The sequence below is a fragment of the Peromyscus leucopus genome, chromosome 8b (genome assembly GCF_004664715.2).
Source record: "Peromyscus leucopus breed LL Stock chromosome 8b, UCI_PerLeu_2.1, whole genome shotgun sequence".
NCBI lineage: Eukaryota > Metazoa > Chordata > Mammalia > Rodentia > Cricetidae > Peromyscus > Peromyscus leucopus.
Genome location: NC_051086.1, coordinates 25,435,032 through 25,461,996, shown reverse-complemented (window position 1 = coordinate 25,461,996; position 26,965 = coordinate 25,435,032). Strand labels below are relative to the sequence as shown.

At 49.0% G+C, this 26,965-nt stretch overlaps 1 protein-coding gene across 1 annotated transcript in view; it reads left to right on the top strand.

Annotated features, from left to right (window-relative positions):
- Positions 1-1,062: 1,062 nt before the first annotated feature.
- The window catches only part of Tekt5 (tektin 5), a 42,402-nt gene continuing 16,499 nt past the window's right edge, over positions 1,063-26,965 (top strand). The window contains exons 1-5 of the mRNA XM_028872882.2: positions 1,063-1,799; positions 13,176-13,259; positions 14,494-14,564; positions 18,523-18,666; positions 24,306-24,528. Coding sequence (XP_028728715.1) covers positions 1,233-1,799; positions 13,176-13,259; positions 14,494-14,564; positions 18,523-18,666; positions 24,306-24,528 — 1,089 coding nt within the window. The 5' untranslated portion in view covers positions 1,063-1,232. The remainder of the gene's footprint in view (positions 1,800-13,175; positions 13,260-14,493; positions 14,565-18,522; positions 18,667-24,305; positions 24,529-26,965) is intronic.

Below are 26,965 nucleotides of genomic sequence, written 5' to 3'. Positions count from 1 at the left end.
AACACGCCTGCTGAGAACCACTCTGTGCTCTGCACGGGCCATTTTAAAGTATATGATGTTTGGAATCAGTCACATGTAGTCCAGGCTATCCTTAAATTCATGAACCAAGGGCTTGGGATGTGGCTGGTAGAATGCTTGCCTAGCATGCAGGAAGCCCTGGGCTCAAACTTCTGCACACACCCTGTGGTGTCATAGGCCCATAATCTCAACATTTTGGACAGCCACAGAGCAGAATCAGAAGTTCGAGGTCGGGGCTGGAGAGATGGCTCAGAGGTTAAGAGCACTGGCTGTTCTTCCAGAGGTCCTGAGTTCAATTCCCAGCAACCACATGGTGGCTCACAGCCATCAATAATGAGATCTGGTGCCCTCTTCTGGCTTGCAGGCAGAACACTGTATACATAATAAATAAATAAATTAAAAAAGAAGAAGAAGAAGAAGAAGAAGAAGAAGAAGAAGAAGAAGAAGAAGAAGAAGAAGTTCGAGGTTGTCCTTAGCCACACAGCTAGTTTGAGGCAAGCCTGTGTGGCTCAAAACAAAACAAAAACACAACACAACAAAACAAAAACACATATAACTGAGGATGGCCCTGTGTTCATCTCCTTCCTGCTTCCACCTCCCAAGTGCCGGGACTGCAGGCGTAGCTGGGCCATTTTCATGTTACCTTGGGAACAAGGAAAGAAAGACAGTTAATGTTGGCTCAGCTGGTGGGCACTACCCCCTCCCCCACCCGCTCCTCCCACCCGCACTGATCCAGCTCTAGAAAGGCAGACTTTGTTGTTCCAGAATGACAGACACCGTTTCTGGAATGCCGTTTCTTTTAACCCCAAACCTGTGGGTTGTCAAACTAAAAAAAAAAGGGGGGGCTTGTTTTTATTTTCTTTTTGGTTATGTGCATTTGTGTTTGTGTGCGTGGGTTCCCGTGAAGGCCAGAGGAATCAGATCTCCTTGAGCTAGAATTACAGGCGGCTGTGACGTGGGTACTGGGAACTCGAGTCCTTTGCTTTTAACCGCCAACCAGTCTCTCCAGTCCCTAAACGCGCTTCTCTTTGTTGATTGTATTTTATTTGGATCATAGGGCTTCCAACTACCTGGAGAACGAGGACCTGGCACAAAGACCCTCTTCCGCGCTTTATGACACCAGCACTGAGTCACAGAGGCCCGGTGGCTTCTGGCTCCTGGGATGCCCTGGCCCCTTGGGCGGAGTTTTGCCCGCGTGGGGCTGATGGGGAAAGATGGAATTTCTTGGAACCACTCAGACAGCCAGTTACTGTGGACCCAAGAAAGACTGTGGCTTGCAGGGGCCGCCCCCTGGTGGGCAGGCCCCTGTGGTACAGGAGTGCTACCAACCCTTTCATCTGCCTGGGTACCGCTACCTGAATGCGTGGAAACCCAGCGTCTTCTACAAGATCGCCACCACCCAGACATGCCCAGAAGAATGCCAAGGCTCCCGGCGTCCCCCCACCATCCTGCCCTCGCTCCGCTCCGCACTCTTCTGTCGCTACACCCCACGCGACTGGGACCGCTCCAACGAGCTGCAGCTCCGGGGCGCAGAGGCCTCGCGGCTTTGGGCCAGCCGACTGACCAGCGACTCCCTGCGGATTATGCAGGATAAGGACCAGCTGACACGTCAGATGCAGGAAGGGACCTCCCGGAACCTGGGCCAGAGGCTGTCGGACATCGGCTTCTGGAAGTCCGAGCTGTGCTATGAGCTGGACAGGCTTCTGACAGAGAACAACAGCATGGACACTATCAAGAGGCGCTTGGAGTGCGCAGCCCAGGAGGTGAACTGTCCCCTGCAGGTGAGTAGGGGAAGGAGACACTGCTGTCCCTTCTGTCACTGAGTCAGGGTGACAGGCACCTTGCAGGTGGGTTGAATTGCATTCTCTTTTATGATCAGATTTTTAAGGTGAAAATGATCGGAGCCTGGAAAGATACATGGCTCAGGAGTAAGAGCATTGGTTAGTCTTGCAGAGGACCTGTGGGTTCGGTTCCCAGCACCCACATGGCAGCAATTCACAGCGGCCTGTAACTCCAGTTTCAGGGGATCACACGCCCTCTTCTGGCCTCCTAGAGCACTGCATGCATGTGGCATACAGACATGGAAGCAAGCAAAATACTTATACACATACAATAAATATAAATCTTAAAAAATAATAACCCCAGGCAACTCAGAATAGCCCCAATCAGATGGGAGTTTCCCATATGGGATTAATTTCTCCTCTCCTTAGGTGTGTTAGTCAGGGTTCTCTAGTGGAGCAAAGCAAGCAGAATGAATATAGATCACAAAGGAGTTTATTGGAGTGGTTGACATGATTCATGCTGGGGACTGAAGCAATGGCCATCTGAAGGTGCTGAGAACCCTGTAGCTGCTGAAAGCAATAGGTTGGATACCTTAGTCTTCCCGGTCTGGTGATGGATGCCTGGAGGAGTCTTAGAGAGTTGCAGGCCTCCAGGCCACGTTGGAGGGCGGAAGGAGCTGAGTTCTGATGTTGGCAAAGGACAGCAGCAACAGCATCTTCAATGACACAGACGGACCCACCAGCAAGGAATGAATGAAGGCAGGCAAAAGCTGCTTTCTTCCCAACGCTCTTCATATGTGGGTCTTCAGCAGCCAGGGGCTGCCCACTCCGGGGGAAGGTTCCCTTCTTCGGTTAATCAGTGTTCTCACACACCTTCCCAGAGCCAGCTGACAACCAGCATCAATCAACACATTCAGGGTCCCATCAAAACATTGTGTGCCTGATTGTGCTTACATGTGAACACACACTGTGGTCATTAGGACATTTAAGATAACATCTTTTTTTATTATATTAAATGTATTATTTTATTATGGCTGGCTTTGGTATACTATATAGACAATTTTTAGTCATTTACAGTTACACAGGGCCATTTTTCTTCTTTTTTTTATATAAAACCACTTGTTGTTTATTAAGCTTTTAACACTTGTATTTTCATAAAAGCTCATCAGTCAACAAATCTATGTTCAGAAGTATTTGGTATCTTAATGGCAGACCTGGCTCCAAGAAGGCAATGTTACCATATCTGCCTTGCTTATATGGTATGGGCTCTTAACATGTGATCTCATGAATACTGAAGACTTAAACAGCAACTGGTCTGCCCACATGAAACTTACATTCTTATCTCAAACCAAAACATCAATAGGTCAGAAAAAGACATATACAATTACAACTGTAGCCCATGAAATGAATTAGAACATAGTACCTGAAAGCCTATAATATTTTAAAAAAATTAACCCTTAGAAATGGGTTGAATGATTATTTTATGGGAGAGAAAAGTTAAGTGTGCCAGTAAGTCAGGCCTAGTAGTGCTCACCTGGAGATGGTTGAAAGTTCAGGGTCAGCCTACATTAGGGAGCTCTCATCTCAGAAAAGAGGGAAGTCAATAACTAGTTCAAGAGCACAGACTAAATTGAAGATCCTGAATGATTCCAAATCCATTAGATAACATCTTCTAGCCGACACTATAATTGTCTTTTTATGCTGTGCGTATGTGTGTACGTGTGTATATTTGGTTGTGTGTACAACAATGGAGATCAGAGGTCTCCGTCAGAAGCCAGACATCAGGTTCCTTCTTCTTCAATTGCTCTCCAGTTTATTTTCTGAGACACTGGCCTCTGGGGATGCTGTTTCTGCTTCCCCAGCATTGAGATTACAGCATGTGCTGCTGTGTCTGGCTGAGTTCTGATCAGACCGTGTGTCCTCTGGCTTGCACGGTAATCTCAAGACTAAGCTGTCTCCACAGCCTCTATTGCTTGGTTTTCTGTGTCCACTAGGATTAGGCTCCACCAGAGCAGAGAACCTTTGCCCTCTCACTGATGTGTTCAGGAGTGGTACCTGCCTGCTGCTTGCCCTGGCGTCTGCTTGTGTCCTTAGCAACCTGTGTCTGTACTGATTGACTGCTGTGCAGCCAATGCTTTAGATAAACTCCCAGGCTAAGATTGAGTGTGTGTGTGTGTGTGTGTGTGTGTGTGTGTGTGTGTGTGTGTGAGAGAGAGAGAGAGAGAGAGAGAGAGTGTGTGTGTGTGTGTGTGTGTGTGAGAGAGAGAGAGAGAGAGAGAGAGAGAGAGAGAGAGAGAGAGAGAGAGAGAGAGAGAGAGAGAGAGAGTTGCTATTGGTGATTGAACCCAGGACTTGATATGTACTGGTCAAGTGTAGCTACCACTGATCTGTGGTCCCTAGTTGTCTTTGTTACTTACTGCTCTATTGATGTGAAGAAATACCATGACCATGGCAACTCTTATAAAAGAAAGAAGTTCTTTGGGGCTTGCTTACAATTGGAGGGTTAGTCCATGATCATCATGGCAGGAAGCAGACAGGCATGGCACTGGGACAGGAGCTGGGAGCTTTACATCCTGATCCACAGGCAGCAGGCAGGGAAAGTGGCTGGTGTGGGCTTCTGAAACCTCAAAGCCCACCCCCAGTGACACATCCTCCAACAAGGACACACTTCCTAGCCCTAAACCACCGCAGCAGCCCTCTTGTAAACCACCGTCCCTCCTGCCTCCTCCCCCTCCATCAGGTCCCCTTCAGTTTTCCTATCAAACATATGCTATTGTCCTGTTTGCCACCTCCTCAAGACCTCCTCTTTACCTCTCATGATCCTCTTTCACATCTTAGCTCATCTCAGCACACAGTAGAAATACCGATCACACACACACACACACACACACACACCACATGTAATTGCAAATCTATCATATAGCAGAACATCTATTTGTCTGAGCCTGGCTTATTTCACTTAGCATGATTTATAGTCCTATCTCCCTACAAATGCTATAATTTTATTTTTCTTTAGGCTGCATAATATTCCACCATGGAATATACTACATTTTCTTTATCTAGGCTAGTTCCATTTCTTAGCTGTTGTGAATAATGCAGCTATAAACGTGGAGATGTAGGTATCTCTGTGGGAAGCTAAGTTAAAGTCCTTCAAGTATATATAAGTGTGGTATAGCTGGATCACATGTTAGTTCCATTTCCAGGTTTCATTTTGTTGTTGTTGTCTGTTTGTGTGTGCGTGTGTGTGTGTGTGTGTGTGTGTGTGTGTGTGTGTGTGTGTACTTCCATACTGCTTTTCATGGTGGCTGCAGGAATCAATGAATGCCTTTGAATAAGTGAATATACATCTTCATGTGGACATTCCTGACCCTTCCTTGGCCTTTGAGACTCCTAGCCCTGAGTCCGATAGGATGTCTTTGGTAATAGATACTCAGCAGCTGTGGCTTAGCCACATGGTTTGTGTTTCTGTCACGATGAGGACTCCAGAGACAAATGCAGACCCAGAACTCGGCCAGGGACAAGGCTCTTCTCTCTCCACTCTGCCACCACAGCATGCGGCTCTTGTCCTAACGCTAAAAGGAGGGATCATATTTGAGTGACAAGCTCCTGCATGCAGGGAGCATTTGATATTCTCATGTGAGGCAAGAAATGAGGGAGGACTAAGGACAAACCATCAACTCTGTCTCACACTAGCAAGGAACGGCCACATTTCCAGAGTCCCATGTCTTCCTTTTTAGCCTATTGGCCAGAACTCACAGGGGCCTCCTGGCTGTGGAGGAATCTGGGTAAGAGAAAGTTTTTCTCTACACCCTGGAGAAAGTTTGGAGGGGATTAAGTGGTTATTGGGTAGGGAAGCTGGGTATAGGGTAGGGACAATATCTGCCTCCAGTTGTGGGAATTAGTCCTGGGGTTCACTGGAGCATACAGGGCTGTTGCCTGGAAACCTATTACACCGGACAGCTGTATCTGCACCCATGTTGGGACATTGGCAGGAAAGGTCATGGCATAGGTTTTATCACTCTGGAATGCCCAAATCCATTTGGGGAGTGCTCCACTGTTTCCCTCCCTCCCCTGGGTCGCTCATTACCAAGGAGTTGGGCTGAGACACTCAAGATAAGGAGAGTCTATTGTTCTCTATCTTTTTCTCTTCTTTATTCTCTGTTTATCTGGAAGCCAGCTCTGCCTGTGCATGGGTGAGTCAGGAATCAGACACACCTGAATTCTATCCGCTTCTCCCTGTCTCCTGGATTACCATGGTCCAGGCTGCTTCTTAGGGGCAGAAATGATCATCTTCTCCTAGGCTCTACCCACAGCAGCCAAACATCAAACTAGATTGCAACCCTCTCCTGCTGGCTCTTAAATGACATCCTTAAATTTAATGTCTTTTGGGGGGAGTGTTTTGTGGGGTGGTATCTTAGTTAGGATTTCTATTGCTGTGAAGAGAAAACATGACCACAGAAACTTTCTTTTTCTTTAGATTTATTTATTTATTGTATATTCAGTGTTCTGTCTGCATATATTCCTGCATGCCAGAAGAGGGCACCAGATCTCATTATAGATGGTTGTGAGCCACCATGTGGTTTGCTGGGAATTGAACTCAGGACCTCTGGAAGAAACAGCCAGTGTTCTTAACCTCTGAGCCATCTCTCCAGCCCCTGAAACTCTTTCTTAAAAAGGAAAAATTTAATGGGGCTGGCTTACAATTCAGAGGTTTAGTCCATTATCATCATGATGGGAAGCAGGGCAGCATGCAGGCAGACATGGTGCTGGAAAAGGAGCTGAGAGTTCTACATCTTGATCTGTAGGCAGCAGGAAGAGAACTGTCAGTCACTGAGCATCTGAGACCTCAAAGTCCACGCCCCCCCCCAGTGACACACTTCCTCCAACAAGGCCACACCTCCTAAGAGTGTGTGAGTGTATGGGGGCCATTCCTATTCAAACCACATTCCACTCCCTGGCTCCCAAAGGCTTGTAGTCATATCATAATGCAAAAATGCATTCAGTCCAACTTCAGTAGTTCACATAGTCTATCACATTATCAACCCTGTTGAAAAGTCCAAAGTCCAACGTCTCTTCTGAGACTCTTAACTGTAATCCTCTATGAAATTAAAATAAAAAATCAAATCAAATATTTCCAACATATAATGGTACAGGATATACATTACAGTTCCAAACAGGAGGAAAGGGAGCATGGAGAGGAAATACTGGACCAAAGCAAGACCAAAAAGCAGCTGGGCAAACTCCAAACTCTGCATCTCCATGTCTGATGTCAAAATGCTCTTCAGATCTCCAACTCCTTTCAGCTTTGTTGACTGCAGCACACTTCTTTCTCTTGGGCTGGTTCCACGCCCTGTTTGCAGCTCTCCTCGGCAGGTATCCCATGGCTCTGACATCTCCAATATTTTGGGGTCTTCAAGGTAAAAGCTTTTCTAGGCCTCCATGCAGGGACACATGCCTGGCCTCAGCAGCTTTCCTTAGTCAAGGAGGAATGTTCTATTCTGTCCTTGACTCTAAAGCCAGATCACATGGCCGAAGCTGCCAAGTTATGCTGCCTGCTGGGGATGGAACATGGCCCCCTCATTCAATTACATCTTCACCAACTTTCTGTTTTCCATCACTACCTAGGCTTGGCTGTCCTGGAACTCACTCTGTAGACCAGGCTGGCCTTGAACTCCGAGATCTGCCTGCCTCTGCCTCCTGAGTAGTGGGGTTAAAGGTGTGTGCCACCATGCTTGGACCTAAACTGTTCTTTAATTCCTTTTCACAAGCTGAAAGCTGAGCTGGGTGGCGTCTGGCCCTGAGGTCACTCCCTTTATTGCATTTAACGTCAGGATTTTCTTTAATCTCCTTGAACCCAGGATTTAGCTCCATTCTACCTCCTGGTGCCCCCTTTCTCCTCAGTCGGTGCATTTTGTGTTTTTACTTCCTCAGCTTACTCCTTTTCATTGTAGCTTTGCATAAGAGTGAGCCCTAATAACCATGTGACAGAGTCTATACTAGGCTGTCTTGAGATTTCTTCTGCCAAAGCAATTTATCCAAAACTCTTCAATTTAGCCTCAAGGCAGACTTTTTGTACAAGGGCAGAAAGTAGCCACATTCTTCACCAAAATAGCAAAAGAACAAGTCTCTAGCCTACATACTAATATTCTTCTCCTCCGAAACCTCTTAAGCCAGCCCCCCACAGTTCAAATCACCCTCAGCACCACTGTCTTCTATGATTCTACTACGATGGCCCACTAAGCAGGACTTAAAGCATTCAACTACTTTTCTAATTCAGTCCCAAGGTCCATATTCCTTTAAAAAAAAATGTCCAAGCCTATCACAGCAGTACCCTAGTCCCTGGGACCAACTTCTGTCTTAGTTAGGGTTTCTATTGCTGTGAAAAGACACCAATGATCAGGGCAACTCTTATAAAGGAAAACATTTAATTGGGTTAGTAATGGAATTTTCCCAAGTCCCTGCCCTGAGAAAATCCCTCCCAGAGTCCTGGGGAAGACGCTACGTCCGGAGTGGGGTATCTGAGGGAAAGGAATCTGTGTACACCACGCTCTTCTGTCCATTTACTTTATCCCTTTATGACAAAATTCTGTCTATACAGCTTCAGTTCCATCCTGAGTCTCAGTTCCTCTCTGTACCTACTTTTTCTGTCCCCTCATAGCCCTGGTAATAGCTAAGTCTTATGCCTTTGGTCTCATCTTCATCCTCTGTTCCTTCGTCCTCCATTTCTCCTTCCTGGCTCCTTACCCTTGTCCCTGATAAATTCTACAAGAGATCTGCCTTACCCTCTACAGAATCTCTACAGAACCTCTATCTTCCTCTCTTTTCTCTGGCTGGCCACGTGGTTCTGCCTCTGGAATTCCGCTCCGGTCCTTACTGCACCTGGTTATATAAAATGGCCTAGTGTCCTCAATCTCTGTCATACCCCTAGCCTGAGGGAAGGGGATGGTCTGAGCTTCATTTGCACAAGAAACAAAGCTATGCATCTAAGGAGCCAGGTTGCCCCAAAGGACCTTAGTTCAGGGGCTTCAGGCCCAATGCAGATACCCAATTCAAATGCTGAAAAGGGAGCAGGGAGCTCAGAGGCAGAAGGCCCTGCCTACATGACCTTATCCAAGTACTGGCCCAAGCAGGATGCTCACATATACACGTTCTATGGGAATTATGAGCACAAGAAATTCATAATGAGGAGCAGCTGAATATTAAAGCTGTATAACACCAAATATTCCAAGATAAATGGCTTCCCATTTGACGGACCCTTGGTCGGTCAAAGTATAGTTTATTATATACAGCTGGACTCTCTATTTCATATTCTTGTGGTTCGCCACAGGCCAGATTACAGTTCAGAGGTTTAGTCCGTTATCATCATGGTGGGAAGCATGGCGGCATGCAGGCAGACATGGTGCTAGAGAAGGAGCTGAGAGTTCTACATCTTGATCTGTAGGCAGCAGGAAGAGAATTGTCAGCCACTGAGCCTGACCTTGAGCATCTAAAACCTCAAAGTCCACCCCCCCCACAGTGACACACTTCCTCCAAGGCCACACCTCCTAATAGTGCCACTACCTATGGGCCAAGCATTCAAACACATGAGCCCATGGGGTCGTTCCTATTCAAACCACCGCAGGTGCTGTTTCATGTAGCCTAGGCTGACCTCAAAATCACTGTATAGCCCAGGATGACCTTGAACTCTTGATTCTCCTGCCTTCACTTCTCAAGCACTGGGATCAGACATTCACCACCATACTAGGTTTATGCTGTATTTGGGAACTGAAGAAAGCATTCTACCAAGGGAGCGATATCCCCAGACCCACTACATCTTAACTCCTGAACCCTTCCTCTATAACCTGTACTAAATCTCTGGCCTTCCTCTCTCCATTCCTTTACATCTGCAGCAGCCTCTTCATCATTTCTATTCACCTTTGCCTCTCCTTCTCATGGTCCATGTCCCTACCTGTCTTTCCCTACCTGACCACTGGGTACCCCCACCCACCAAGGCCACCTTACTTCATTGCACCCCTTATGAAAATCTTGTATTTTATATTTGTGTGTGTGTGTGTGTGTGTGTGTGTGTGTGTGTGTGTGTGTGTATTCATGAGTGTGCACCATGATATATATGTGGAGGTCAAAGGATAGCTTGCAAGGGTTGTCTCTCTTCTTCCGTGATGTGGTTCCTGGGGATTAAATCTGGTCATTAGACTTAGCAGTAAGTGCCTTTACCTGCTAAGCCATCTCAGATTTCTTTAGGTGTGTTCTCCGCTCTGTGGAGTGCAAGCTTGCCTGTGGCAGGGCTGTCTGTGCAATTGCTGTACTCTACTCCAGCACCTCAATCAAGCAGAGTCCAGAGGAGGGCCTCCAAACTCCTGAGCAGAAAGTCACTGGATCCCCCTCCGTTCTGCGTTCCTTGGTGCCTTTACTCCCAGAACCCTTTGCTCCCTTGGCTTTTATGATGTCCCAGGCAGACTGGTGGCTGATCACCTTTGTCCCTCAGCTCCGTAAGAACACCCATAGGCAAACAGCTCATTCTCTTACCTTCTGTTGTGCTCAGGTCCCCGAGACAGTTGGAAAGAAGGCCAGGAACAGTGGCTATACTATCTCGGTCTCACAAGGCCCTACCCACTTCCTGTAGCTTGCCTCCTACTTGAATAGCAACAAAGAAAAATGTACACAGATAGTGGTAGGGACTGTCTTAGTTACTGTTCTGCTGTTAAATAGAGACACCATGACCAAGGCAAATCTTATAAAAGAAAGACTTTAATTGGGAGCTTGCTTACAGTTTTACAGGAGTGGTCCATGATCATCATGGTGGGAAGCAGATAGGCATGGCACCAGAGCAGTAGCTTAGACCTTTACATCTTGACCCACAGGCAGGAGGCAAAGAGAGTGTTGGCCTGTTCTGGGCTTTTGAAACCCACCCCCAGTGGTTCTCCACCAAAGCCACACTTCTAATCTTTCCTAATAGTTCACCAGCTGGGAACTAAGTTGCATATATGCACATATATGAGCCTATGGATGTGGGGGATATTCTCATTCAGAGCTCCTCAGGGTCTATTGACAAATTACTTTTTTTCATGCTATGACAAAATGCCTTGCAAAAGCAGCTGAGGAAAGAGTTTGTTTTGGCTCACAGTTTGAAGGAATAGTCCCCATCATGGTGGGGAGGGAATGGTGGAGGAGTGTGAGGCAACAGGTCACACAGTGTCTGCAGCCAGGAAGCAGAGAGAGATGAATGCTGGTGCTCAGCTCTCTTCTCCTTTTATTGTTGAGACTCCAGCACAGGAGCTGACATCCACACTCAGAGCTGACAGTGAAGACAATCCATCACAGATAGGGTTCTACATGAGGTCTTCACACTTGCTGGTGAACATAATCTGCTAACAAACCTGATTGGTGAGATAATACATCAACCCTGAGCCCATGTATAGATGAAGACACAGAGGATCTGAGAGGTAACCCAGCATGTCCAAGTGCACACAGTAACAAGTGGCTAAGCCTGAATTTGAACCCAATAAATTGACTATGAAGAAACAGGAGGACAGTAGCTGACACATCATGTCACAATGATAGCTTGGCTTTGCTTATTAACATAGCTTGGGAAAGCTTAGGGACAACTTACAGAGATTGTAGGAAGGGGTGTTACCCCTGTGTTCAAATACCCATCAATAACAGCTCATAGTGTCAAAGAGTTGTAACCATGATTGATTGGCCCCATGTACCTGGTCCAAATACTATGGCAGTGGGAATGTGTGGCAGAGGCTGTGCATTTCCTGGCAGACAGGAAGCAAAGAAAAAACACAGGAAGAGACCAGGGCTTGTGAGATATACTCCTTGGGGTGGTTTGAAAGAAAATAGCCCCCAAAGGGAGTGGCACTATTAGGAAGTGTGACCTTGTTGGAGGAAGTATGTCACTGTGGAGGTGGGCTTTGAGGTCTCATATATGCTCAAGATTCCACCCAATGTCTGAGTTCCTGGTGCCTGTGAAAGATGAACTATCAGCTACCTCTCCAATACCATGTCTGCCTGCATGCCACCATTCTCTCAGCCAACATGCTCCCCTCCATGATGATGATGGACTAAACCTCTAAAACTGTAAGCTGCTAACTCAAATGTTTTCCTTATGAGAGTTGCCATGGTGATGGTGTCTCTTCACAGCAATAGAAACCCTAACGAAGACAGAAGTTGGTACTAGGGACTGGAATATTGCTAGGATAGGCCTGACCATGTTTTGTTTGGAGGAATTTGGACTTTGGGAGTTTGGGCTTGGAAAGCAATGGAATGCTTTAAGTGCTACTTAACGGGCCATGCGAGTGGGAGCATGGAAGACAGTGGTGCTGAGGGTGATCTGATGAACTGTGGAGGGCTGGCTTAAGAAATTTTAGAGGAGAATTTTAGTATGTTGCCTAGAGATGGATCTTGTGATATCTTGGTAAAGAAAGTGGCTGCTTTTTGCCCTTGTTCAAAGAGTCTGCCTGAGGTAAAAGTGAAGAGATTTGGATTAATTGCTTTGGCAGAGGAAATCTCAAAACAGCCTAGTATAGACTCTGTCATATGGTTATTACTGGTCACTCTTATACAGATTTATAATGAAAAGGAACAGAAATGTAAAATTTGAGGAGAAAAGAAGTACCAGGAAGTGGAATAGAGCTAAATCCTATGATCGAGGAGATAAACAGATTAAGAAATGGAATAAAGGGAGTGGTAACCTCAGGGCAAGACCCCACCCTGCTAAGTTTCCAACTTGTGGAAAGGAATCAAAAGTTTAGAGCGAATGTCATAGGGTACACCTTTAATCCCAGCACTGGGGAGGCAAAGGCTGATGGATCTCTGAGTTTGAGACTAGCCTAGTCTACAGAGCAAGTTTCAGAACAGCACACCTTAGTCAGTGAAGGCAACCATCAAAAGTAGAAAGTTGGTGAAGATGTAATGGAACAAGTGGGCCATCCATCCATCCACCTTTCTTTGCTTCTTTATCTTTTCTTTTGAGACAAGGTCTCACTATGTAGCTCTGACTGTTCTGGAATACACTATGTATGGCTGATCTGGAACTCAAAGAAATCCACCTGCTTCTGCCTCCCAAGTATTGGGATCAAAGGCATGTGACACCACACTTGATTTTTAGGTGTTTCTTAGCCCTATCAAGGTGAGTTCAAGGTGAACCATCACAGGCTCCCTCCCAATTATACTGCTTCCTGGGACACATCCTTGTCCTGATTTGAATGCATGGGCTTGCAGTGGCCCTGGCACAAAAGCACAGTAATGAGGCCCCATGGGACACCAAGGTACCGAACAGAACAGAGCAGATGAGGCACAGGTTCTCACTTGCTTACACTCAGATTCTGCCCAGGCCTCCACAGGACACAGTCTTTCCCATTGTTCCAATAGGTGGCCCTGGAGTGTCTGTACAATCGGGAGAAAAGGATCGGGATTGACCTGGTCCATGACAGCGTGGAGAAAAACCTTATCCGGGTAAAGTACCCTTTGGGAGTGTGTGAGAAGACAGCTGGCTGGTCAGAAGGTTGAGTGGTCTGTCTGGAGCAGAAGTCACATATGATGCCCCATAGAGTTAGAGCTCAGGGAACACTGTGGGGCGCTGATGTCCTCATGTAGGAGTGGGGAGAAGAGGAAATGGGAATGGATTGGGATTATTTGATCTCAATCTTTTTATTTTCAAAATGACCATATGGATGGCACCATGATAATAAAAGTAAAGGCCCATGTATATTTATTTTTGCTCATTTTTGCAGAGTCTCATGTATCCCAGGCTATCCCCAGTTTACTATGTAGCTGAGGATAACCTTGAACCCCTGATCCTCCTGCTTCTACCCTTCTGATTGCTGGGATTACAGACACGCACCACCACATCCAGTTTATACAGTGCTGGGGATCCAACCGAAGGCTTCATACATGCTAGGCAAACCATACTCCTGATAGTACATTAAGCATATACTATACACGCTGTATATGTATACCACTTCCAGTGCATGGTATAATTTAATGAAAAAATTATCTGTGAGCACTCTACACATAGTTGGGTGCTAAATTTTATTTTAATTTTTAATTTAATTTAATATAGTGTCAGATGCCTGTAATACCAGCTACTCGGGGGGTTGAGGCTGGAGGATCACCAAGCCAAGGCCTGCATGGGCTATAAAATGAGTTCAAGGCTAGTCTGGGCAAATCAGTGAGCTCCTGTTTCAAAATAAGAAGAGGGGATGAGATAACTCAGTGGTAGAATTGCCTGCCTAGCTCATGAGAGAGGGGAGTGGGAGGGAGAGAGAAAAGAGAGAGAGTGGAGGGGGGGAAGGAAAGAAGGAAAGAAAGAAAGAAAGAAAGAAAGAAAGAAAGAAAGAAAGAAAGAAGAAAGAAGAAAAAGAAAGAAGGAAAGGAAGGAAGGAAGAAAGAAAGAAAGAGAAAGAAGGAAAGGAAGGAAGAAAGAGAGAAAGAAAGAAGAAGGAAAGAAAGAAAGAAGAAAGGGAATGGGGGTAGAAGGGAGGAGAGGGGAAGAGAAGGAAAAATAAAAAGGCACTAGTGAGGCCGAAGCAGGAGGATCTTGAGTTCAAGGCCTCTATCATCCACTCTTCGCCCCAGTGGTCCTGGGATCCCCACTTGGGTATTTCCTGGCATGGGGCTCCAGCATGAGGGGTCTGACCAGTGAATTTCCAACCATGTCAGCTCTTCCTGACATTTTTTTTCATTTCAGGAAGTGGATTTACTAAAATGTTGCCAAGATCAGATGAGAAAATTAGCTAAACGAGTCGATTTCCAGATGCGGTAAGGGAGCCTTTCTCCTTCAGGATTGTTTGTGGGTTCACCAGGTTTCTGGGGAACAGCCAGATGGATCCACTTGTCTCTGAGCAGCTCTTGAGGTTCCTGGTGCGATGTTAGATGTTTAACACCAGCTCTGTGGGGTGGGAAGGGTGGGGGTGCATCCCCATTTGCCAGTGCTTCTGTCAGTGGACCAGTGCATTGAGGGATGCTCTGTCTGCTCTCCGGAGCTAGTTCATCCCAGCTGCTGCTGGCCCTGACTGAAGGCACCAGCTTTTATGGCTTCCCCAGGCGAGGTCTGAAATTGGGAGGAGCAGCACATGGTGACATTAGGCAATAAGGCAAGGGACTGGGACATCTCCGGAAAGGTGCTGGTGGACGCTTGAGCAGGGAGTCTTCAAAAGGCACCGGCTTTTGTTCCTAGACCATGATGTAAACTGGTATCATGCCAAGCCGGGGCCCCTCGTGTAATTAAAGGGAGGTCTGTGCTTTGCTGGGCTTGGGCCCCCTAGCTAAGCCCCTGGGCCCCTCGGCTCCCATGAGACGGCTTCTCCCCTTGGCGCTGGAGCTTAGCATTTACCCTTCTTTGTCCCGGGCACGCCGTTCTGCTGGTTTTTCTTCTTTGTCACAGAGGGCACAGCCGGGCTGCCCTTCTTGATATGGCCAGCAGGGTGGCCTGTAGTGTGGAAATGCTCAGACCTGGCTTGCTGGAGGCGCTAAGGCTGAAGCGCTCAGGTGGCCACAGATGAGGGCTTGTGATTTTCTGGGCCAGGACTGAGATTAGCTTCCAGGAAGAAGGGTGTTCTTATGGTATAGGCACCCCAAAAGAATAGAAAAGTTTCCTCTTGACTGGGGACCCAAGCTTGGGTCCCTCCTGGTGGGTTGACAGCAGGATGAGGGGATGACAAGGGGAAACAGGGGCCTCCCCTTCCCCCTCCAGGCCTCATCAGTACCAAGCAGTACTGCCAGCTGCTCTCCGAGCTTCCACTGACCCAGTGCACCAGCTGAGACAGAGCCCTGCTTCACTACCCTGCTCAATGTTGAAGGCCTCAGGGTGGTCCTGGTGGGGTGTCCTGACAGGATTTCCCGTGTCCTCACTGTTGGGACTTCCGTTTTCTTCCTTCCGAGTCATTAGAGCCCTACCCCCTCCCCAACAGCAACCATATCCACAAGGGAGGGGGAGAGGAGGAAGAGGAGAGAAACTGAGTGGAGAGACCCATGGGGAGAGGGGAGGAAGGAAGGGAGGAGATGGAGAGGCTAAGGGGGCCCTCCATCGTAGCTGGTCTCTGGCTGAAGACTTAAGTGAAGTCATTGCCTTACCAGTCTGACCCTGCCAATCAGCAAGAATTCACCTTCGCCCAACAGAGAACACAGGGAGAGTTTCGGGCTTAGAGGCAAGCTAGGAATTAGTGTCTACTTGGTATATTTAGGTCTGAAACAACCTATTAATAGCCAAGAGTTACTCTTTTCCTTTAAAGACCAAAATCTGAATTCCCCTTTCAAAATGCATTCACTCTTACTTTAGACATCATTTGAAACTATGGAATATAGTAAATAAAGGAGCAGGCACTTGGTATTTGGTGAGAACTGTGAAAGTGATTGCCATTGCCAGTGGTTTGGAGCCTGGAAACTGTGGCTTTGGCCAAGCTTCTTAGCTCTGATTCCAACAGTCCAGGCTCAAGTCCCTCCCCACCCCTTGTCTCCTCTTCACCTGACCCTGTCTCTGACCCGCCCAGCACCTCCCTCCACCCAGACCCCTCCCTCCACCCAGACCCCTCCCTCCACCCAGACCCCTCCCAACACCCAGACCCCTCCCTCCACCCAGACCCCTCCCTCCACCCAGACCCTCCTCCACCCAGCACCCCCCTCCACCCGGACCTCTCCCTCCACCCGGACCCCTCCCTCCACCCGGACCCCTCCCTCCACCCGGACCCCTCCCTCCACCCAGACCCCTCCCTCCACCCAGACCCCTCCCACCACCCAGACCCCTCCCTCCACCCAGACCCCTCCCTCCACCCAGCACCCCCTCCACCCGGACCTCTCCCTCCACCCGGACCTCTCCCTCCACCCGGACCCCTCCCTCCACCCGGACCCCTCCCTCCACCCAGACCCCTCCCTCCACCCAGACCCTCCTCCACCCAGACCCCTCCCTCCACCCAGACCCTCCTCCACCCACCCCTCCCAACACCCAGACCCCTCCCTCCACCCAGACCCTCCTCCACCCAGACCCCTCCCAACACCCAGACCCCTCCCTCCACCCAGACCCCTCCTCCACCCAGCACCCCCTCCACCCGGACCTCTCCCTCCACCCGGACCTCTCCCTCCACCCGGACCCCTCCCTCCACCCAGACCCCTCCCTCCACCCAGACCCCTCCCTCCACCCAGACCCTCCTCCATCCAGACCCCTCCCTCCACCCAGCACCCCCCTCCACCCAGACCCCCTCCACCCAGACCCCTCCCAACACCCAGACCCCTCCTCCACCCAGACCCTCCTCCACCCAGACCCTCCTCCACCCAGACCCCCCTCCACCCAGACCCCCCTCCACCCAGACCCCTCCCTTCACCCAGACCCCTCCCTCCACCCAGACCCCTCCCTCCACCCAGACCCTCCTCCACCCAGATCCCCTCTCCACCCAGACCCCTCCCTCCCTCCAGACCCCCTTCACCCAGGCCCCTCCCTTCACCCAGACCCCTCCCTCCACCCAGACCCCTCCCTCCACCCAGACCCCTCCTCCACCTAGGCCCCCTCCACCCATATCCCCCCTCCACCCAGCCCCTGACTCTGAGCTGGTCCCTGACCCCCAAACCTGGTTATTTCTAGCTTCTCTGCTTTTGTGTTAGTTTGATTCTAAATCACCTCTGTAGCTTTGTCTATAGTGCCTTTTCCTACTTGATAGGAGCACCTAGCTCAGACAGGACTCAGACACGCAAGGCCTCCGTATTTACTCTCTCTGCCTGCTTTGGTTCCCTCCACTGAGTTACTTGCTGTCTTTTTAAAGCCCCCACGGTTCCCCTTACCATGTTCATCATGTTTATTTTTGCTGTATTTAGTTATATAAATTGAAGGCAGTGAGGGTCTTTCTCTACATTTTAACTCTGTGTTCAGATCCACCTGCTGCTGCACAGCGATGCATTTGTGATAGGAGTGACTTCTTCATACAGACTTTGTCTAAAGATGGTTTGGTATCTTCCAATCTGTTCTTAGAAATACAGAGATTTTTAAAGACTTATTTTTATTTTGTGTATATGAGTGTTTGCCTGCATGCACATATGTGTACCAGGTGTGTGCCTGGTGTCTGCAGAGGCCAGAAGATGGTATCAGATCCAGTGGAACTGGAGCTACAGATGCTTGTGAGCTGCCGGGTGTGTGCTGGGAACTGAACTCAGCCTCTGGTCAGTGTTCTTTATTGCCAAAACAAAATCATGCCAGGAACCTACAGATTCTCTGTGACTGGTTGAGTGGATGCAACTGAGATGCCCCATCACTCAGAGCCTGAGGTATTGACCACTTAGCCTTTTTTTTTAAATTTGTATTTTATTCGTGCGTGCGTGCGTGCGTGCGTGCGTGCGTGCGTGCATGTGTGTGTGTGTGCGTGCCTACACTTGCATGCCATCTGGACGTCAGAGGACAACTTTCAGGAGTCAATTCTCTACTTCCATTGTGACTTCAGGGATCAACTCGGGCCATCATGCTTGAGTGGCAGGCAGCTCTTTACCTCCCAAGCCATCTTGTCAGCCTGGCTCACATCTGTTTACAGACGACAGGTGTGTTTGTCCTGGAGCGAGCCCTAGTGGCTGGGTGGGAGGTGTTGACACCCAGTGGAAACAGAGCTGGGCAACCTCTCCGTGTGCACAGAGCACTTTCCTGGGAGTCTGGGCTTGCAGCCTGGGCTTTGCCTCCACCTGATGCGTGGCGATGGCTGTGGGTGGAGGATGCCGTGACCACACATTGCTTCTCCTACAGGGATAACCGAGATGCTCAACACGCCCTAGAGCGGGACATTGAGGACAAGAACTCAGCCCAGTGTATTGACGAGAGGTGCTTCAATCTCAGAAACACATCTGACAGCATCAGCTTCTACCACGGCATGGAGAAGTTTGACGGAACGTAAGTACCCAGCTCTCTCTCCTTGTCTTGGCCAGGTCCAATGGGAGCAAAGGGTAAGGTGTAGAAAGGGTGTTGTGTGCTGGTCAAGCAGTGTTTGAATGGGATCCTCTGTTGCAAGGGGCTGGGTCTTGGTTTGGCCAGCAGGTTAAGAGAAGAGTTTACTGGAGTCTGTAGGGAAGCACCAGAGTCAAGCGGAAGGCTGCAGGAGAAGGCTCTGGCTGTTAGAGAGCCAGGGAGTGGGAGCTACTGGCCTGTGTCCTGGAGGTCTGCACGCTTGCCCTGCAGCTCTGGCTCTGCACCCACCTGCTGTGTGGCCTGGGGGGGGAGGCACTGGCTGCATGTCCACATTGCCATCTTTCCATCCATGTTCCACCTTTCTCAAGATCCAAATCATGTGATTGGCTTAGCTGAGAGTCCCAGGGCCACGGCCACAGTGGTGGGGCATGCTGGGAAACTTCCAATGGCAGTTGTAGCAATAGGAGCAGGAACTCCATTCAGTAGTGCTCAGCCTGGGTTCAGGTCCTGAAACAGGGAAGGGATGTCAGAGCAGAGAAATGAAGTGTCCAACCACCAGATGAGTTTCACACAAGCGGCCAGCCCCGAATAGCAAAAACAAGCATGTTCTTCCATACTAACAAGTTTTTTTTTCCCCATCCTCTGGCAAAAACAAATATGTCAAATATGTTTTTTTCCAACAAAACATCTTTAAACTCAAAACAACATTTATTTTGCTAGCTTGGCCAGGTACATCCTTTCTTTACAAAACTAAAGATGATTGACATGGGCATACACTTTCAAGAACAACAATCCGTTCAGAACATATTTACAGAAATAGTGGTGATCTGCCTCCTGTCAGCTCCGAATCAGAACAGCTCCCAGGGGCTGAAGTGACAGCTGACATCCTCAGACAGGAAACCTGAGGAGCATCAGCTCCCAAGGAATTTCAGGGGAAAATATTAGAGAAAAAAATGGGGTTTCCAGGAATGATCACGTCTGTCCCATGCATGACTGACAAGATGACACTAATACCGCCAAGAGAATAATCAACATTACAAGAGAAAAGAGAGCATGCAGACCGCGCGGTCCCAGCAGTATTCTGCACTGTCCCGAAGTCCTTGGTCCTTGCCAAGTCAGACTGTCCCTGTGGGCTTTGCCTCATCTGGAGACCCATTAGACAAGCAATCATATACTGGCCTGAAACTAGGCCGCCCGGCTCCCAACACAGTAGTGTCCACCAGCGTGGGATTTTTGGGAGAAAATGGGTTCTTGGGGGCTGGGAATAAGTCTCAGAATTTTCCTAGCAGGTATGAAGCCCAACTTTGTTCTCAGCACTAACACACACACACACACACACACACACACACACTGCTTTTACAGCCAGGCTGGGCTTGCTGTGTTCCAGCCTCCATGTGCACACTATGGGTAAGTTAAGGCAGGTTAAACTCTTTGGGCCACATTTCTGTATCAACATCATGGGGAAAAATAGTGTCTACTTCCCTGGGTTTCTGTGAGGAAGAAAAGATGGACACAGGATGTGGGGAACACAGAGCCTAGTGTTTGACAGGACACTGATTGGATGCAGCTGGGTAGCATCATTTCTTTCCCCCTGGCAGCTGTGAGTAGCACAGGTGCCTCTTGTGTGTGTAACACTCTGGAGGGCATGTCCATATCATGGAGGGTCAGATAGAATAATACGTGCTTTCCTTGTCCACAGGCTGGGGTCTGAGAAGAGGGTGGGGTCTCCCTTGGGTCTGCTCCACACTATCTACCTTTTATCTCTAGCAGATAGAATTGTACTGGGCACTATGTACACAATAGGTATTTCTGGAATGAAAGAACAAAGGAGAGGAGGAGAGAAGGGGAGAAGCCCCTGGGTAGGCTCTGTGGACCACACCTAGAGTGATCTTCTGGATTTAGCCACATGGTAAATCCCACCTTTTTGGGATTTCTGGTCATGTCATTTCCTGGGACTTGCTCCTCTTTCCACAGGGTTGAGGCCTTGGAATAGCGAGGCAGGAAGTCTGCTCCTGTAGCCACAGCTGCCCGTCTGCACAGGGAGACCAAGGGGGTCCCTCCACCTGTGCAAACGCCTCCCCCTAAGCCTGGCTGCCAAGCTGCTCATTGCTGGACGAGGCTGCTTTACTTCATCCGACTGGACTCTCAGAGCTGCTCTTTGTGGCCAATAAGCGCTTCCCAGATGTTCAAACTCAGGACGCTGTCTTCCAGGTGTGAGGCAGAGTAAAGAGAGGATGTTCAGTGACTGACTGGATTTTAGTGTCTCTGTTCAGTGCAGTTCTCAGCAGCTTGGGTTAACAGAGATGATGATGATGATGATGATGATGATGATGATGATGGTTATGACGATGACAGTGATGGTGTTGATAATCACAGTGCTGGTGGTGGTGATGGTGATGATAGTGTTGATGGTGGTGGTGGTGATGATGGTGTTGTTGTTGGTGGTGGTGGTGATGGTGGTGGTGGTGGTGATGGTGGTGGTGATGGTGGTGTTGGTGGTGGTGGTGGTGGTGGTGGTGATGGTGGTGGTGGTGATGGTGGTGATGGTGGTGGTGTTGGTGGTGGTGGTGGTGGGTGGTGGTGGTGATGGTGGTGATGGTGGTGATGGTGGTGATGGTGGTGGTGGTGGTGGTGGTGGTGGTGGTGGTGGTGGTGATGGTGGTGTTGGTGTTGGTGGTGGTGATGGTGGTGATGATGGTGGTGATGGTGACATTTGCTATGTTAGTCTTTGTCCAGAGCTTGGCATGCAACATTTTATGAATAATAATCACTTGACAAGTGCTTTCTGAGTGTCTGGTTGTGTGATAGGGCTTTCACCCTGGGCATAGGCACCATAATTATCCCCATTTGATGAAACCAGTGCTCAGAGAGATGAGCAGTTGACCTCAACTCACACAGCGGCTGGCAGAACTGAGCTTTGAGTCCACACTGGACACGGAGTCTAGGTGTTGTCCTGTGGTGATATTATGTTCCCCAATATATTGTGTACCTTAATAAACTTATCTGGGGTCAGAGAATAGAACAGCCACTAGATAGACATAGAGGTCAGAAAATGGTGGCACACACACCTTTAATCTTATCACTTGGGAGGCAGAGATCCATTCGGATCTGTGAGTTCAAAGCCACACTGGAAACAGCCAGGCATGGTGACTCACGCCTTTAATCCCAGGAAGTGATGGCAAGAAGCAGAAAGGTATATAAGGCGTGAGGACCAGGAACTTGGCTGTTTAAGTTTTTAGGCTTTTAGCAGCAGTTCAGCTGAGATCCATTAGAATGAGGTCTCAGAGGCTTCCAGTCTGAGGAAAAAGGATCAGCTGAGGAATTGGCAAGGTGAGGTGGCTGTGGCCTGTTCTGTTTCTCTGACCTTTCAATGTTCACCCCAATATCTGGCTCCCGGGTTTTTATATTAATAAGATTTTTTAAGATTCATGTTACATTGTCAGTGACGACCCTGCCTCTGCACTGAAGCCTGCCCCACCTTCTGCCTTTAGAGGACTTGGGCTCTAGGGAAGTACACCCTGACACTGAGGTGCACCACCTATGAGGAGACAAGCCACCTGTGGTGACTTCCTCCGAGGAGAGGGAGGTGAGGCTGCTGATTTCCCTGGAGAATCTCTCGGCTGCCTGCTCCAGGGGAAGGCAGGGGCATGGTGTCTATGCTGGTGACAGTGATTGCCTCTCATTTAGCAGGAGTACATTCTCTTAGTATATGCTCACGGGGACTTTTGTTGTTTGGTTGGTTTGTGGAGACGGGGTCTCCCAGTCCAGCCCTTGAAGATTCATGGGTTATGTTCTCACACACACCTCCTCATGCCTGGGAATGTGGGGAGACCAAGGGCTATACATAATAGATCCTTGTTTGGTTTTTGATTTTGGTCACAATTCTCCCTCCTCAGCCTCCCAGGATTCCAGGGCGTTTTGAGACAGGGTTTCCCTGTGCAGCACTGGTTGTCCTAGAACTTGCTTTGTAGACCAGGCTGGCCTTGAACTCACAGAGACCTGCCTGACTCTGCCTCAGTAGTACTGAGATTAAAGTTGTGGGCCACCACACCTGGCTAGACAACTGTTTTCAATGCATTCATACATACTTAGGATAAGGATTGGCCTGTGAGGCAAAGGTTAACAATAACCACTAACACGATAGAATAATCACAACAGTGTGTTATAGTGAAAGTCATTTAAAACTGATGTATCGGGGCCATTGAGGTGGCTCAGGGGTGAGACTCCTGCCAGCAAGCCTGATGACCCTAGTTTGATCTCCAGAACCCACACTGTGGAAGGAGAGAATCAGTTTCTGCAGACTGTCCTCTGGCTCCACACGCCCACACTAAATAAATAAATGTAATTGTAGCTAGAGTTTTCCTGCCTTGCCCACAGTCAGGACAAATCTTTGTCACCCACCAGTCCCACAACCGCTCAGAAACAAGTAAACACAGAGACTTATATTGCTTACAAACTGTATGGCCATGGCAGGCTTCTTGCTAACTGTTCTTATAGCTTAAATTAATCCATTTCCATAAATCTATAGCTAGCCACATGGCTCGTGGCTTACCGGCATCTATTCATGCTGCTTGTCATGGCAGCAGCTGGCAGTGACTCCCTCTGCCTTCCTGTTCTTTCTTTTCTCCCCTCTGCTAGTCCCGCCTATACTTACTACCTGGCCACTGGCCAATCAGTGTTTTATTTATTGACCAATCAGAGTAACACATTTGCCATACAGAACATCCCACAGCATGTAATGTAATTAAATGGTGTTGATAAATAAAGTAAAACTTATAAATTGTTTGTTTCTGGAAGTTTCCATGTGATGTTTCCATATCTCTGCTGAATTCAGTGACTGACTGTCTCACTGTTACCTGCTTCTAAAGTCCTTGCAGGCCCACACCTGAGTGTGTGAGATCCGCTTAGTTTACCATCCTTTTCCTCCTCTGGACCCAGGGCCTGAATGCTGTCACTCTTACTCACAGCTCCATTGCTGGTGCTTAGACTAAGGCTTGGCCCATGGTGGACTTTGAAAACATAATGCTTAGGACGGGGGTGTGGCTCAGCAGCAGAATGCTTGCCTAGCATGTGTGATGCTCCTGGCTCTGTCCTGGTCCTGAAAAGCAAAGCCAGAAAGCAACACAAATAAAACCAAACAACAAACCCACCAACTAAACCCTACATGTGTTGAGTGAATGGATTAGTCAGTGGCTTAGCCACATGCTTGTCATTGGGCTGGGGTCACTTGGGCCACTCTGGGCCCTCCTGCCTGCTTCTTGGCCTGGTTATGTCTTTGGTAGAAGTGAGAGGGCAAAGCTCCTTGAAGGACCACCCATCCTTCCACTCTTGAGTGCCTTATTGAAAGTGTTGGAGCCCTGTGAAACAAGAGATGGATTGGGGCAGCTGTCCTCAACAGGGAATAGACATGTTCCTCTGGCCTCAGGGATATTTATGGTCATTGAGGCTGTGTGTGGGAGCTCCTGGAAGGGTAAGAGTGAAGGTCAGGTTTACCCTCAGGTGCACAGGAACATCAGAGAACCAAACACCAAGGTTGAGGATCCCCTGAATGCGGAGATCTCTAAGACCTGTCGGCAGCTCCCCAGTTCCCCACCTGACTTCAGCTTGCCTTTGGACTTTTGCAGGGTCTCTGTTCCTGAAACTTGGGCCAAGTTCAGCAATGATAACATCAGACACTCTCAGAACATGCGGGCCAACTCCATCCGGCTGCGAGAGGAGGCAGAACACCTGTTTGAGACCTTGTCGGACCAGATGTGGAGGCAATTCACCAACACCAACCTGGCCTTCAATGCGCGTATCGCTGAGGAGACAGATGTGAAGAACAAGCTGCAGACACAGCTGGCTAAGGTAAGCAGGTGCTGCATCCAGATGCATTGTCCATCCAAGGTGCTGAAATGGTCCATGCCTCTTGTGGGCTGCAGCCTGTCTAATCCAAGAGAGGGCTGTGAGCTTCCCAGGTGATTGTAGCATCCCTGGTACCTGATGATGGAAATTGGAGTGTGGCCTAGCTGTTGACACAGCACCTGGGACACTGCTGTGGCTCCTGGCATCCTACCTTCTCTGTCTGAAGACCGTGTAGCTGAGTTTGACCAGGACAGCATTGTCCCTGAGGGTCCCAGCACATTCTGTTGGCCACAGCACACCTTTGAAAAAAACAACTTTTGGCTTTCTGCAGCATGATGTCCCCCTGTAGAGGTGTGGGGTGCTTTCTGAGTTAGAGGATTGCCCAATTTGCCCACTACCTCCTCTTCTTCCAAGACAACACACCCTGTATTTACTCTGTAATTGGGCCACAACATGTTAGTTCACACCTCTGGGGTATACTTCCTGCATGGACTAGATATCCCCTGCTCCACACAATGCATTCTGCACCCTAGCTGCTGGAGGCCACACTGGACCTTAGGAACAAAGCAGGCAGGGGGATGGGCTTCCAAACACGCTGCCTGTCTGCAGGTGGCTTATGTCAATTTGGGGAGCAGTGGTGGGTATGGAATTTACACAGAGTGACTTGGGTATCAATCTCAGGGTGTAGGGGAGTGGGAGGGACTAGCCCTGAGTTTCTGTTTGCAAAGCAGCCCTTTTGCTCTGTACCTCTCTGCTGGCTGTAGTGGGCTGCAGACAGCTTGATGGGGGTTACTGGGGCAATTTACGCCCACATCTGAATGCATTTGGCCCAGGTGTGCAGACAAAACTAATTTCTAGAAAATAATTGCAAGCTGTAATGAGGGAAGCAGCAGGAAATGAGTCAGAAGTGGGGGTCCTCCAAGGATGCAGCAGAAGAGAGGGTGTTTACAGCAAAACAGACTGAGAGGCCAGGGGGTGGCTCAGTCAGCAAAGCTTTGCTGTACGAGTGAAGGTCTGAGTTCAGTCTCCAGCACCACATAAAAGACAGGCTCAACAGTGAGTGCCTGCAGCCCCAACACTGGCAGAGCAGAGGCCAGCCAGTGTGGCCAGATGCCTGAGCTCTGGGTTCAGTGAGAGACCCTGCCTCAAAAGCTAAGGTGGGGAGTGACTGGGGACAACACCCAACATCCACTTCTGGCTCCAGAATGTGGCTGAATCAACATGATGTTGCAAAAGGGAAACTATCGGTGTAGGGTTTTGCACTCACTTGGGGTGATCTAGGCCCTTCACTGCTCTGACACTGAATTGGCTCCCTGTGTCCCTCTGAGGAAAATCTGGATGACAGCACACAGGCCTGCCACAGTCTGGCTCTCATCTTCTCTCTGGCCTTATTCCCTGCTGTTGGCTACTGCAGCCCCTCCCACGTCCCCAGTGTCCCCAGACACATCTGCTCACTGCCTGCCTCAGCACTCTTCCCCAGGTATCCTCTTGGCCAACCTCTTAAAATGACCTTTAACTCCTACTTCAAATATCATTTATCATCAAAGCCTACCCCGAACATCCCAAGTCATACAAATCCCTCCCTGCTGTAACCCGTGCCGAGGGGCCAGAGACAGGAGGATCTGTGGGACTTTCTGGCTGTCATCCCAGTGCGGGGCTCAGTGAGAGACTGTCTCAGGGGAATAAGGTGGAGAGCGATAGAGCAGGGCACCCAGTTTCCTCCCTTGGCCTTTCTGTGCCTGCCTGCACAGATGTGCAAACACACACACACACACACACACACACACACACACACACACACACACACACACACACACACAAATGGATAAGGAGTCAAGCAGGCCAAAGATGGATAGGGAGAAGAAAGAATTTCAGAAGATTCATGGGATGACGTTAGAGGAAAACAGGCTTAGAGCACTCAAGTCCTAGAAGCACCTGAGTAAGGCTGTGGCTTCTTCTGAGCCGGGGGAGCCTGCAGAGAGCATTGAGAGGAAGATGCTGGGTCCAGACTCACTCTGGTAGAAGAAGACTTCAGAGGTCAAGAACAGACATAGGAAGAGAATTGGGGAGGCATTGGTGAGAGAGAATGGCTGCCCACACAAGGGGTGACATGGGAGACCACCGGGGAAGGGGAGGCTTAGATGCTTGAGAAGGCAGAGCTGGCACAGCCCCACCCCCAATCTCAGAACATCTCCCCACGAATCTTCAGTTTTCCTGTAGAGCCAGACAAGGATCAGCTTCAGGTCTGTGGACCATACGGTTGCTGTCACAGCCACTGCATCCTGAGGATGTGTATGGATAACACATACACAAATGAACATGGCTGTTTTTTTAAAAAAAATGTATTTATACTGTGGTACTGTGGACCAAGTTTGGCTAACAGGATGCACTTCCATCCATACCCTGGAACTTATCTCAAGAGGCACTTCCTCCTTCCTTC